General features: G+C 58.0%; 1 protein-coding gene across 2 annotated transcripts in view; it reads right to left on the bottom strand.

The window, feature by feature from the left end:
* Window positions 1-3: 3 nt before the first annotated feature.
* Window positions 4-12,621, bottom strand: part of CHD8 (chromodomain helicase DNA binding protein 8) — a 38,561-nt gene continuing 25,943 nt past the window's right edge. For both annotated transcript variants that reach the window (XM_065859340.2, XM_071801415.1), the window contains 15 exons: window positions 12,040-12,239; window positions 10,673-10,829; window positions 9,818-9,907; window positions 8,817-8,920; window positions 8,631-8,745; window positions 7,233-7,296; window positions 7,049-7,103; window positions 6,205-6,457; window positions 5,285-5,493; window positions 3,672-4,142; window positions 2,286-2,464; window positions 1,306-1,512; window positions 1,134-1,220; window positions 943-1,038; window positions 4-519 (listed from right to left, as the gene is read on the bottom strand). In XM_065859340.2, coding sequence (XP_065715412.2) covers window positions 271-519; window positions 943-1,038; window positions 1,134-1,220; window positions 1,306-1,512; window positions 2,286-2,464; window positions 3,672-4,142; window positions 5,285-5,493; window positions 6,205-6,457; window positions 7,049-7,103; window positions 7,233-7,296; window positions 8,631-8,745; window positions 8,817-8,920; window positions 9,818-9,907; window positions 10,673-10,829; window positions 12,040-12,239 — 2,536 coding nt within the window. In that variant the 3' untranslated portion in view covers window positions 4-270. The remainder of the gene's footprint in view (window positions 520-942; window positions 1,039-1,133; window positions 1,221-1,305; window positions 1,513-2,285; window positions 2,465-3,671; window positions 4,143-5,284; window positions 5,494-6,204; window positions 6,458-7,048; window positions 7,104-7,232; window positions 7,297-8,630; window positions 8,746-8,816; window positions 8,921-9,817; window positions 9,908-10,672; window positions 10,830-12,039; window positions 12,240-12,621) is intronic.

The following is a 12,621-nucleotide window of genomic DNA, read 5'->3' as shown; positions in this document are numbered from 1 at the left end:
ACCAATTGTTGAGTTTTTTTTGGCTTTTTCGCTCCGGTTTCGCCTCCTTTTTATTAAAAAAAACCCACAACCCGGCCCCGCCCCCTCCCCAAGCCCCGCCCCCTCCCGCTAAACCCCGCCCCCCTCAGGCACCGCCCCCCTCCAGGACCCGCCCCCTTTATGACACATTTTACATATTTATATAAATAGGGAAAAGGGGGGGAGAGGCCACGCCCCCCGTGGGCGGGGCTGGGGAGGGGGCGCGGCCAGAGGGGAGGAGGGGGCGTGGCCTCAGTCGGAGTCGGAAGTGGGCGGGAGCATGGGATCGGCCAATAGGGGCGGGAAGGGGGGCGGGGGGGGCGGGGCCTCCTCCTCCTCCTCCTCCTGGTTGGTGGGGGGGCGGGCGGGCGGGGCTTGCGGCCGGAAGTGGGCGGGGAGGAAAGGCGGGGGCGGGGCTCCAGCGCTGGCCCCGCCCCCTAGGAACGCAGCCGCCATCTTGGAAAGGTCCAAACCTGCGGGGGGGGGAGGGGAGAGAAAGGGCTGGGAGGAGGGGGAGAAACAGTTAATTACCATTAAAATACGTTAATTAGCACAAAATATGTTAATTACGGGGGTGGGGCTTGTGGGGGCGGTCAGAATGAGGGGGCGTGGCCTTAAAGGGGGGGTGAACGGCGGGGTGAGGAGGCGTGGCTTGGCCTCGGGGGCGTGGCCCCATGGGGCTGAGAGGGGGCGTGGCTTAAAGAATGGGGGCGTGGCTTCAACCAGGGGTTTAAAGCCACCATGCCCTGCAATGGAGGGGGCGTGGCTTAAAGAATGGGGGCGTGGCTTCAACCGGGGAGGGGTTTAAACCCACAGACGCCCTAAAACGGGCAGGGGCGTGGCTTAGAGAAGAGGGGGCGTGGCCAGGCCGGGAAAGGGGGGATTTAAAGGGCCAGGCCGCCCCCAATGGGGCTTCTTTGGTACCTTTTTCTGGGGCCACTTTTCGGGGTACGGGGGGGGGGGCTCCCCGCTCTGCGGCCCCCCCGGGTCCCTCAGCCCCTCCAGGCACCGCAGCTCCAGCTGTAGCGACGGAAAAGCCCCCAAAACCTCAACAAATCGCCCCAAACCGTCCCGGGGTGCTAAAACCACCCGAAACGCCCCAAAAACCAGCTCACCTCCACCAGTTTCTTACTGTTCTTCTTTTGGGGGGCCCCGTTGGGGACCAACCGGTGCTTCTGGAAGGTCAATTTCAGCCCCTCCTCCTGCGGGGGGGTCCCCAAAATATCAACACCCCCCCGTGTTTAACGAAACGCCCCCAAATTTAAGCAAAAACGCCCCAAAACTCACATCTTTGATCTGCACGGTGAATTCCTTCTCCTCGTGGCGCAGGCGGCTGAAGGCGGGGGGGTCGGGCTGGGTTTTGGGGAACCCCCCCCCCCCGCACCCTCCGGCGTGTGGGGGAGGGGGGGGGGCGCCCCCAAAATTGTCGGGGGGGCGCTCGCCCGAGAGGACGGCGCGGCAGATCAGCTCCAGGCGCCGGATCAGCGCGCGTTCCTGGGGGGAAAACGCGCGGATTTGGGGGTGCAAACCAAATTTGGGGGGTCGGGGGGGTCTGGGGGACCCCCCTTGATGTTTTTGGGGGGGTCCCGAAGTTCTAAAGCGTCCCCAAAAAATTTGGTGGGGGGTCAAAGTTGCCCCCCACCCCCCCGTCCCAATTCTCAGTGAAATGGGTACGTGAATTTGGCGGGAAAATATTTGGGATGAAATAAGAGAAATTTGGGGGTGCAACGAAATTTGGGGGGTCAGGGGGGTTTGGGGGACCCCCCTTGATGTTTTGGGGGGGGTCCCGAAGTTCTAAAGCGTCCCCAAAAAATTTGGCGGGGGGTCAAAGTTGCCCCACCCCCCCGTCCCAATGCAGAGTGAAATGGGAACATGAATGGAGCGGGAAAATATTTGGGGTGAAATAAGAGAAAATTGGGGGTGCAACGAAATTTGGGGGGTCAGGGGGGATTTGGGGGACCCCCCTTGATGTTTTGGGGGGGGTCCCGAGGTTTTAAAGCGTCCCCAAAATATTTGGGGGGGGTTCAAAGTTGCCACCCCCCCCCCCCCAAGTTGTCATTGAAACAGGCACATGAATTTGGCGGGAAAATATTTGGGGTGAAATAACCAACATTTGGGGGATTGCACCAAAATTTGGGGGGTCAGGGGGGTTTGGGGGACCCCCCTTGATGTTTTTGGGGGGGTCTCGAGGTTTTAAAGCGTCCCCAAAATATTTGGGGGGGTCTCAAAGTTGCCCCCCCCCCCCCCAACCTTAGGCCTTTTCTCACCTTGGGCCACTCATGGAGGTTTCGGGGGGCTGAGGGGGGACCCAGGGGGGGCCCTGGGGGGGGCGCCCCCTCCCCACAATGTTGCGGGGCCTCTTCTTCCTCCTCCTCTTCCTCCTCATCGTCCTCTTCCTCTTCCTCCTCCTCCTCTTCCTCCTCGGCCCCTCCGGAACGTTCCGCACCTGCATTTTGGGGGGGGGGGGATGGATTTTGGGTCAATTTCAGGCGTTTTTGGGGTCCCCCCCCACCCAAAAACCTCCCTAAAGAAAGGGGGGGGGTGTCCTTAAGAAAACTGGGGGGGTCCCAATGGGTGGGGAGCGCCCAAAACGGCCGCAGGGGACCCCGAAGTGGGGAGAAGCTCCGAGGTGGGGCATCCGCCATGATGCTGATGGGAGTTGTGGGGAACCCCCCAGATTTTGGGGGCCAAACGGGATTTTCGGGGTCCCAAGGGGATTTTTGGGGCCCCACCGCCATTTTGTGCGGTGTCCCGCCCCCATTTTTGGGGTCCCACCACCCCGAGAAGCTCCTACAAGAACAATGGAGGTTCTACCAAGATCCAGAAGGTTCCACCACCCTTGAGAAGGTTCTACAACCATTGAGAAGGTTCTACAACCATTGAGAAGGTTCTACCAAGATCCAGAAGGTTCTACCACCCTTGATAAGGCTCTACCACCATTGAGAAGGCTCTACCAAGACCCAGAAGCTTCTACCAAGACCCAGAAGCTTCTACCAAGACCCAGAAGCTTCTACCACCCTTGATAATGTTCTATCAAGAGAAGGTTCTACCACCGTTGAGAAGGTCCTACCAACATTGAGAAGGTTCTACCAAGACCCAGAAGGATCTACCAAGATCCAGAAGGTTCTACCACCCTTGATAACGTTCTATCAAGACTCAGAAGGTTCTACCAAGACCCAGAAGGATCTACCAAGATCCAGAAGGTTCTACCACCCTTGATAACGTTCTATCAAGACTCAGAAGGTTCTACCAAGACCCAGAAGCTTCTACCAAGATCCAGAAGGTTCTACCACCCTTGATAACGTTCTATCAAGACTCAGAAGGTTCTACCAAGACCCAGAAGCTTCTACCAAGATCCAGAAGGTTCTACCACCCTTGATAATGTTCTATCAAGACTCAGAAGGTTCTACCAAGACCCAGAAGCTTCTACCAAGATCCAGAAGGTTCTACCACCATTGAGAAGCCTCTACCAAGATCCAGAAGGTTCTACCAAGACCCAGAAGGCTCTTCCACCCTTCAGAAGGTTCTATGAAGATCCAGAAGGTTCTACCCAGACTCACAAGGTTCTACATGGTTTTTTGGGGTCCCGCCCCCATTCTGGGGTCCCGCCCCCATTCTGGGTCCCGCCCCCATTCCGGGTCCCGCCCCCTCACCGCTCTCCTCGTCCCCCGACGACGATTCGCTCCCGGACGCCGACGCCTTCTCGTCCCCATCCGACTCCTCATCCTCGGCGGCCATGGCGGCGGCGGCGGCGGGGGCGGGGCGTCCCAGGAGGTGCTGTGGGGGCGGGGCGTCCCCCCCGCCCCCGCCCCCTCCCCCGCCGTGCAGGAACCTCCACCGCGCGGCGGCGAAGGAGAAGTCGGGGTCGCCCAAGATGGCGGCCTCGGGGCGGCCCAGGCCGTGGCGCGCGGCGCCGCGGAGCAGCTCGCCGTCGTGGTGGCCGCGCTGCCACCAGGGGGGCAGGTCGGGGCCCGGCGGGGGGCACAGCGCCCCCAGGCGCGCCGGGAGCAGCGGGTGGCGCAGGACCTGCTCGCGCAGCAGGCGCAGGAGGGACAGGCGGCGCAGGCCCCGCGACGCGCGGTTGGCCGAGATGGGCCACACGGGCACCGTGGGGTCGGGAGGCTCTGCGGGGAGAGCGGGGCGTCGGGGCGGGCGGGGGCAGCGTTGGGGCGGGAAACGTCGTTGGGTTGGGCGAGGTCTTGGTTGGGTTGGGCGAGGTCTTGGTTGGGTTGGGTGAGGTCTTGGTTGGGTTGGGTGAGGTCTTGGTTGGGTTGGGTGAGGTCTTGGTTGGGTTGGGTGAGGTCTTGGTTGGGTTGGGCGAGGTCTTGGTTGGGTTGGGTGAGGTCTTGGTTGGGTTGGGCGAGGTCTTGGTTGGGTTGGGTGAGGTCTTGGTTGGGTTGGGCGAGGTCTTGGTTGGGTTGGGCGAGGTCTTGGTTGGGTTGGGCAAAGTCATCGTTGGGTTGGGCAAAGTCATCGTTGGGTTGGGCGAGGTCTTGGTTGGGTTGGGTGAGGTCTTGGTTGGGTTGTGTGAGGTCTTGGTTGGGTTGGGCGAGGTCTTGGTTGGGTTGGGCAAACTCATTGTTGGGTTGGGCAACGTCATTGGGTTGGTCAAGGTCTTGGTTGGGTTGGGTGTGGTCTTGGTTGGGTTGGGCAAAGTCATCGTTGGGTTGGTGGAGACCATGGGGGTGGGCAAAGTCATCCTTGCGTTGGGCAAGGTCTTGGTTGGGTTGGGTGAGGTCTTGGTTGGGTTGGGTGAGGTCTTGGTTGGGTTGGGTGAGGTCTTGGTTGGGTTGGGCAAAGTCATCATTGGGTTGGGCAACGTCGTTGGGTTGGGCAAGGTCTTGGTTGGGTTGGCCAAGGTCTTGGTTGGGTTGGTGAAGACCATGGGGGTGCGTAAAGTCATCGTTGGGTTGGGCAAAGTCATTGTTGGGTTGGTTGAGGTCTTCATTGGGTTGGTCAAGGTCTTGGTTGGGTTGGGCAAAGTCATTGTTGGGTTGGTTGAGGTCTTGGTTGGGTTGGTGGAGACCACGGGGTTGGTCGAAGTCATCATTGGGTTGGTTGAGGTCTTGGTTGGGTTGGTGGAGACCATGGGGTTGGGCAAAGTCATCGTTGGGTTGGTCAAGGTCTTGGTTGGGTTGGTTGACCCCATGGAGACGCCACCAAACCCCCCGGAGATGCCACCAAACCCCCCGGAGATGCCACCAACCCCCCCAAAACGTGTCCCCAGCGCCCCCCGTGCTCTGGGGGTGTCCCCAAGCCCCCGTACCGTCTCCGGGCGCGGGCGGGAGGCGGCAGACCTGCCGGCACATGGCGACGAACGCGTGGTAGAACTTGGTGAGGTTCTCGTCCGTCTTCTTGTCCAGCCCGGCCATGAGGCGGAAGCGGCCCCAGCGGAAGCGCCCGGCGTCGGGGTCGAACTCCACCCCGAACGTCGAGGCCACGCGGTAGAAGTCGGCCTGCTCGCGGCGCGTCCACCTGCGCGCCGGAGACGCCCGTTCGGGGCCTCGAAACGCCACGGAAACGCCAAAATCCCCCCAAAACGCCCCAAAATGGCTCCCCAGACCTCCAAGCCCCCCGAAAACCCCCATGTACAGACACCCAAATCCCCCCAAAACGCCCCAAAATGGCCTCCCAGATCTCCAAGCCCCCCGAAAACCCCCATGTACAGACACCCAAATCCTCCCAAAACGCCCCAAAATGGCTCCCCAGACCTCCAAGCCCCCCGAAAACCCCCATGTACAGACACCCCAATCCCCCCGAAATGCCTCAAAATGGCTTCCCAGCCCCCCAACCCCCCCAAAAACCCCCATGTACAGCCCCCCAAGTCCCCTCGAAATGCCCTAAAATGGCTTCCCAGACCTCCAAGCCCCCCGAAAACCCCCATGTACGGCCCCCCAAATCCCCCCAAAATGGCTTCCCAGCCCCCCAACCCCCCCCCCCAAAACCCCCCTGTACGCCCCCCCCAGACCCCCAAAACCCCCATGTACAGCCCCCCAAATGGCCTCCCAAAACCCCATGTGTGGACCCCCCCAGTCCCCCAAATCCCCCACGTAGAGCCCCCCAAGTCCCCAAAATCCCCCCAAAACCACTTCCCAGCCCCCCAACCCCCCCCAAAACCCCCCTGTACACCCCCCCCGGCCCCCCAAAACCCCCCCGTACAGCCCCCCAAACACCCCCATCCGTTACCTCTGCAGCCGCTCCCTGCGCGCCAGCTCCCGCGCGGCGCCCCCTGCGGGCCGTGGCCGGCGGCGCCGCTCGCCGTCCCCTCCCCCGCCCGGGCCGGACGCCGGGGTCCCCCCGCGGGGGGGCGGGGCGGCGGGGGCGGGGCCGTCGCGGGGGGCCCCCCGGCGCTGAAGGGCCGCGATGAGGCGGCGCAGGCGGCCCGTGAGCACCGCGGCCGGCGGCCACGCCGGGGGGGGGCAGCCCGGGGGGGGCGGGCCTGCAGGGGGGGACACGTTAGGGGGGAGGGGCAGCTGGGGGGTTCTAGGGGTGCCTATGGGTCACTCTATGGGTTCCTATGGGTCCCTATGGGTCACTCTATGGGTCCCTACGGGTCCCTATTGGTCACTCTATGGGTCCCTATGGGCTTCTGTGGGTCACTCTATGGGTCACTCTATGAGTCCCTATAGGTCTCTGTGGGTCTCTATGGGTCCCTATGGGTCTCTATGGTTGCTATGGGTCTCTATGGTCTGTGTGGGTCCCTATGGGTCACTCTATGGGTCCCTATGGGTCTCTATGGGTCCCTATGGGTCACTCTATGGGTCCCTATGGGTCTCTATGTGTCTCTATGGGTCTCTATGGGTCCCTCTACGGATCCCTATGGGTCTCTATGGGTCCCTATGGGTCACTCTATGGGTCCCTACGGGTCCCTATTGGTCACTCTATGGGTCCCTATGGGTCTCTATGGGTCTCTATGGGTCCCTATGGGTCCCTATGGGTCTCTATGGGTCACTCTATGGGTCTCTATGTGTCTCTATGGGTCACTCTATGGGTCTCCATGGGTCTCTATGGGTCACTCTACGGGTCTCACCTTCATCTCCGTCCGTCACCGAAATCTCCTCATCCAGCATCATCAACGGGTCCCCCTGTGTGGCCAAAAACCCACGGAAATCACCCCAAAAATCACCCAAAAAACCACGGGGGGGGGGTGGGGGAGGGGGGGGGGGGGAGGGGCCGGGTGGCCCAATTTTGGGCGTTTTCACCCCAAAATTCACCTCGTCGGCGCCGGCGCTGAGCGGTTTGTACTCGGGGTCCTCGCCGTCCTTGTCGAAATCCGCCCTGTATGGGGGGGGGGGGGGGGCAAAATTCGGGGGGTTCCCCCCCAAAATTAACACTCGAAACGCCTCAAAACGCCCCAAAAAACAAAGAGAATGGTTAAAAACGTGAAAAACGCCCCAAAAATCGCGCCGGGGACCCCTCGGGCGCCTCAGTTATGGGGTTTGAACTCAACCCGGCGGAGCCGGTCGGTATTAGCATGGCAAGGTCATCACGGGCGCCCGGAGTGAGGGGAAACGGTGAAATTTGGGGCGAAATGGTGGAATTTGGGGGGGGACAACGACCCCCGTTGAAAAAAACGTCAAAATTGGGCCAAAACCGCCCAAAAAACAGCGCGGAACGGCCCCAAAATGGGGCAGAAATGGCCCAAAACGGCTTTGAACGGCCACACTGAGCGAGAGCGGAGCGGCACGAAACGGGGGGGTTGTGAGGAAAAGGGCTCGAAACGGCCCGAAAATGGGTGAAAACGCCCCAAAAAGGCGTCAGGACCGTGAAAAAGTGCCCAAAATGACCCGAAACAGCCTCAAAATCGCACAAAAGGGGTTAAAATGCATAAAAAGGGCTCAAAGAGGTCTTGATCTCCTCATGGGAAGGCTGGAGCAGGCCCCAATAGGCCCTAAAAGGCCCCAATAGGCCTCAAAAAAAGGCCTCAAAATGGCCAAAAAAAGGCTGAAAATGGACCAAAAATGGTTCATGGTTGTCAAAAAGTGCCCCAAATGACCCAAAATGGCCTCAAAATCGCACAAAATGGTTTAAAATGAACAAAAAGGGCTCAAAGAGGCCTTGATCTCCTCATGGGAAGGCCGGAGCAGGCCCCAATAGGCCCTAAAAGGTCCCAATAGGCCTCAAAAAAGGCCTCAAAATGGCCAAAAAAAGGCTGAAAACGCCCCAAAAATGGTTCATGGTTGTCAAAAAGTGCCCCAAATGACCCAAAATGGCCTCAAAATCGCACAAAATCGTTTAAAATGAACAAAATGGGCTCAAAAAGGCCTTGATCTCCTCATGGGAAGGCCGGAGCAGGCCCCAATAGGCCCTAAAAGGCCCCAATAGGCCTCAAAAAAGGCCTCAAAATGGCCAAAAAAAGGCTGAAAATGCCCCAAAAATGCTTCAGGAGTATAAATATGTGCCTAAAATGACCCAAAATGGCCTGAAAATTGCACAAAATGGTTTAAAATGCATAAAAAGGGCTCAAAGAGGTCTTGATCTCCTCATGGGAAGGCTGGAGCAGGCCGCAAAGTAGGCCCAAAACCCCCCAAAAAAGCCCCAAGAAAGCCCCAAAAAAGTCGGAAAACGGCCCGAAAAGCCCCGTTTTTGGGCGTTTTGGCCCCAAAGCTCACCCGTCGGCGCCGTCCAGCCGCTGCTCGGCCGCGATGGCGGTGTCGTCGGGCCGCCCGGCCTTCTCCAGGAAGCACAGCGCGGGGTCGGCGCGCATGGTGTGGTAGCGCTCGTAACCTGCGAGAAAACGCCTTAAAAACCCCGATTTCGCGGGGTTTCACCCCAAAATGGCGCGGGGGGGGACGTACCGTGCTTGAAGACCCCGATGAGCAGCGATTTGTCGGCCTCCGCGTCCCACCATGGCGTGGGGGCCTCGGGGTGCTCCAGCGCGGGCACGGACAGGTTGATCTCGCTGGTTTTGGGGAGAAAACGGGGGGTTTTGGGGTGGTAATTGGGTGGGGGTGGTTTTGGGGGGAAATTCGGGGGGTTTGGGGAAAAAATTGGGGGGTTTTGGGGGGAAATTGGGGGGTTTTGGGGGGATAATGGGGTGGGTTTGGTTTTGGGGGGAAATTGGGGAACCTCAAAGCACCTCAAATAAAACCATAAAGAACCTGAAATCACCTCAAAATAGACCCCAAAGAACCTGAAATCACCTCAAAAAGAACCTAAAGAACCTCAAATAACCCCAAAAACCCTAAAGAGCCTCAAATTACCTCAAGAAAACCCCAAAGAGCCTCAAATCACCTCAAGAAAACCATAAAGAACCACAAATCACCTCAAGAAGACCCCAAAAATCCTTAAATCACCTCAGGAAAACCCTAAAAAACCTCAAATCACCTCAAGAAAACCCCAAAGAACCTCAAATCACCTCAATTAGACCCCAAAGAAACTCAAATAACCCCCAAAAGACCCCAAAGAACCTCAAATCACCTCAAGAAAACCCTAAAAGACCTTAAACCACCTCAAAATAGACCCCAAAGAACCTCAAATCACCTCAATTAGACCCCAAAGAACCTCAAATCACCTCAAGAAAACCCCAAAGAACCTCAAATCAGCCCCAAAAAACCCTGAAATCACCTCAGGAAGACCTCAAAGAACCTCAAAAAACCCAAAAGAACCACAAATCACCTCAGGAACACCCCAAAGAACCTCAAGGAGATGGTCGAACGTCCCCAACCACCCCAAGAAGACCCCAAAGAACCTCGAGTCACCTCAAGAAAACCCTGAAAATGGGTCAAAAAACCTCAAAACGGACCCCGCGGAACCCAGAGACCCCAAAAGCGCGGAAACGGCCCCAAAAGGGACTCACGTGGCGGCGGCGCCGGCCAGGACCTTGTGGGCCTGGTCCCCCAGCAGCTCCTGGCGCAGGTAGTAGAGCAGGCGCACGCGGAGCAGCACCCTGAATCGGGGAGAATTCCCAGGAAATCGGCGAAATTGGAGCGGAAATCGCGAAATTTGAGGGGAAATTTGGGAGGAGGTTGGGTCGAGGTGACGCCAACCGCAGGTCGGGTCAAGGCGACCACGAATCGGGTCAGATCGGCCACCAATTGGCCGTGGATGGCGTCAGGTTGACCATGGATTGGGTCCAACTGACGTCAAGTTGACCACAAGTTGGGTCAAGTTGACCACGAATTGGGTCAAATTGACCACAAATTCAGTCAAATTATGTGAAGTTGACCACAAGTTGGGTCAAGTTGACCATGAATTGGGTCAAGTTGACCAGGAATTGGGTCCAATTGATGTCAAGTTGACCACAAGTTGGGCCAAGTTGACCACAAATGGGATCAAGTTGACCATGAATTGGGTCCAGTTGACCACGAATTGGGTCAAATTATGTGAAGCTGACCACAAGTTGGGTCAAGTTGACCACGAATGGAGCCAAGTTGACCACGAATGGAGCCAAGTTGACCATGAATTGGGTCAAGTTGACCACAAATTGGGTCCAATTGATATCAAGTTGACCACAAGTTGGGCCAAGTTGACCACAAGTTGGGTCAAGTTGACCACGAATTGGGTCAAACTGACCACAAATGGGGTCAAGTTGACCACAAGTTGGGTCAAACTGACCACAAATGGAGTCAAGTTGACCACAAGTTGGGTCAAGTTGACCACGAACGGGGCCAAGGGGGCGAAGGGGTCGCCGTGGGTCGCCGTGGGGCCTCACTTGTTGCAGTGGTGCTTGAGGTGCTTCTTGTACCCGTCGTCCTGGAAGAGCGCGTCCGGGTTGTAGCGCCGCATCCACTCGGCCTTGTGCGCGTCCAGCGCGCCCTGCGCCTTCAGGCGCCGGCCCTTGCGCCCGCGCGGCACCGGCGACGACAGCCCTGGAAACGGGGCGAGAACGCGTGAGAACGGGCAAAAACGGGGCGAAAACCGGCGAAAACGGGGCGGGAATCGGCCAAAACGCGGGGAAAATGGGGGGAAACGGGGGGGAAATGGGGGGAAATGGTTCAAGGTGGCATCTCAGGAGGGTTCGGAGAATGAGAGAAGGGAGTAAAAAAGGAGCAAAAGGAGGAAAAAAGGGACAAAAGGGACCGAAAATGGAGAATAAGGAGCAAGAGGGGTCAAGGTGGCATCTCAGGAGGGTTTGGAGAAGGAGGAAAATGAGGAGAAAAGGAGAAAAAGGAGCAAGAAAAGGCCAAAAATGAGCAAGAAAAGGACAATAAGGAGCAAGAGTGGTCAAGGTGGCATCTCAGGAGGGTTTGGAGAAGGAGGAAAATGACCCAAAACGGATAAAAAGGAGCAAAAAGAGGATGAAAAGGAGCAAGAGTGGTCAAGGTGGCATCTCAGGAGGGTTTGGAGAAGGTGGAAAATGACCCAAAACGGACAAAAAGGAGCAGAAAATGGACAATAAGGACCAAGAGTGGTCAAGGTGGCATCTCAGGAGGGTTCGGAGAAGGTGGAAAATGACCCAAAATGGACAAAAAAGAGCAAGAAAAGGACAAGAAGGACCAAGAAAAGGACAACAAGGACCCAAGAGTGGTCAAGGTGGCATCTCAGGAGGGTTCGGAGAAGGAGGAAAATGAGCAGAAAAGGACAAAAAGGAGCAAAAAATGGACAATAAGGAGCAACAATGGTCAAGGTGGCATCTCAGGAGGGTTCAGAAAAGGTGGAAAACGAGCAGAAAAGGACAAAAAGGAGCAAAAAATGGACAATAAGGACCAAGAGTGGTCAAGGTGGCATCTCAGGAGGGTTTGGAGAAGGAGGAAAATGACCAAAAATGGACAAAAAGGAGAAAAAGAGGATGAAAAGGAGCAAGAGTGGTCAAGGTGGCATCTCAGGGGGGTTCGGAGAAGGTGGAAAATGACCCAAAACGGATAAAAAGGAGCAAAAAGAGGATGAAAAGGAGCAAGAGTGGTCAAGGTGGCATCTCAGGAGGGTTTGGAGAAGGAGGAAAATGACCCAAAACGGACAAAAAGGAGCAGGAAATGGACAATAAGGACCAAGAGTGGTCAAGGTGGCATCTCGGGACGGTTCACAGCGGGCGTGAAAGGCGCGGAAAAGCCCCAAAGGCCCCAGGCGCCCGAATCTCACCGGCGTGTCCGAGGAGGTCGCGCGCGCGCCCGTTGTCGGGGGGGCTGATGAGGTCCCAGACGAAGCTGCGGACGCCGGGGTCGCCGCGGTAGTGCAGGAGGCAGAAGACCAGGATGGCCCTGCAGATGCTCTCCACGTCGCGCTCCGACAGGCGCCGCTTGAAGCGCCCGTGCGACAGGATCTCCCGCCACCGGCCCCACCTGCGGGCGGCGGGGACAAACGCACGTGGGGTGGGGTCTCCGGAGCCCCCCGAGTGTGGGGACACCGAGAACGGGGCCGTGGTGGCCAGCGGGGGGGAGGTGGAGAAGGTCGATGGGTGGCCACCAAGGGGCTCTGGGCACCAGGGCACACGGAGACCTGGATCTGGTCTTGATTCTCCACCAAGAACCATCTCAGGTCCTGGTTCTCCACCAAGAACCATCTCAGGTCCTGGTTCTCCACCAAGAACCATCTCAGGTCCTGGTTCCCCACCAAGAACCATCTCAGGTCCTGGTTCCCCACCAAGAACCATCTCAGGTCCTGGTTCCCCACCAGAACCATCTCAGCTCTTATTGCCCCACCAAGAACCATCTCAGGTCCTGG

Source organism: Patagioenas fasciata, chromosome 38 (genome assembly GCF_037038585.1).
Source record: "Patagioenas fasciata isolate bPatFas1 chromosome 38, bPatFas1.hap1, whole genome shotgun sequence".
Classification (NCBI taxonomy): domain Eukaryota; kingdom Metazoa; phylum Chordata; class Aves; order Columbiformes; family Columbidae; genus Patagioenas; species Patagioenas fasciata.
This window is presented reverse-complemented; position numbering and strand designations above follow the sequence as displayed.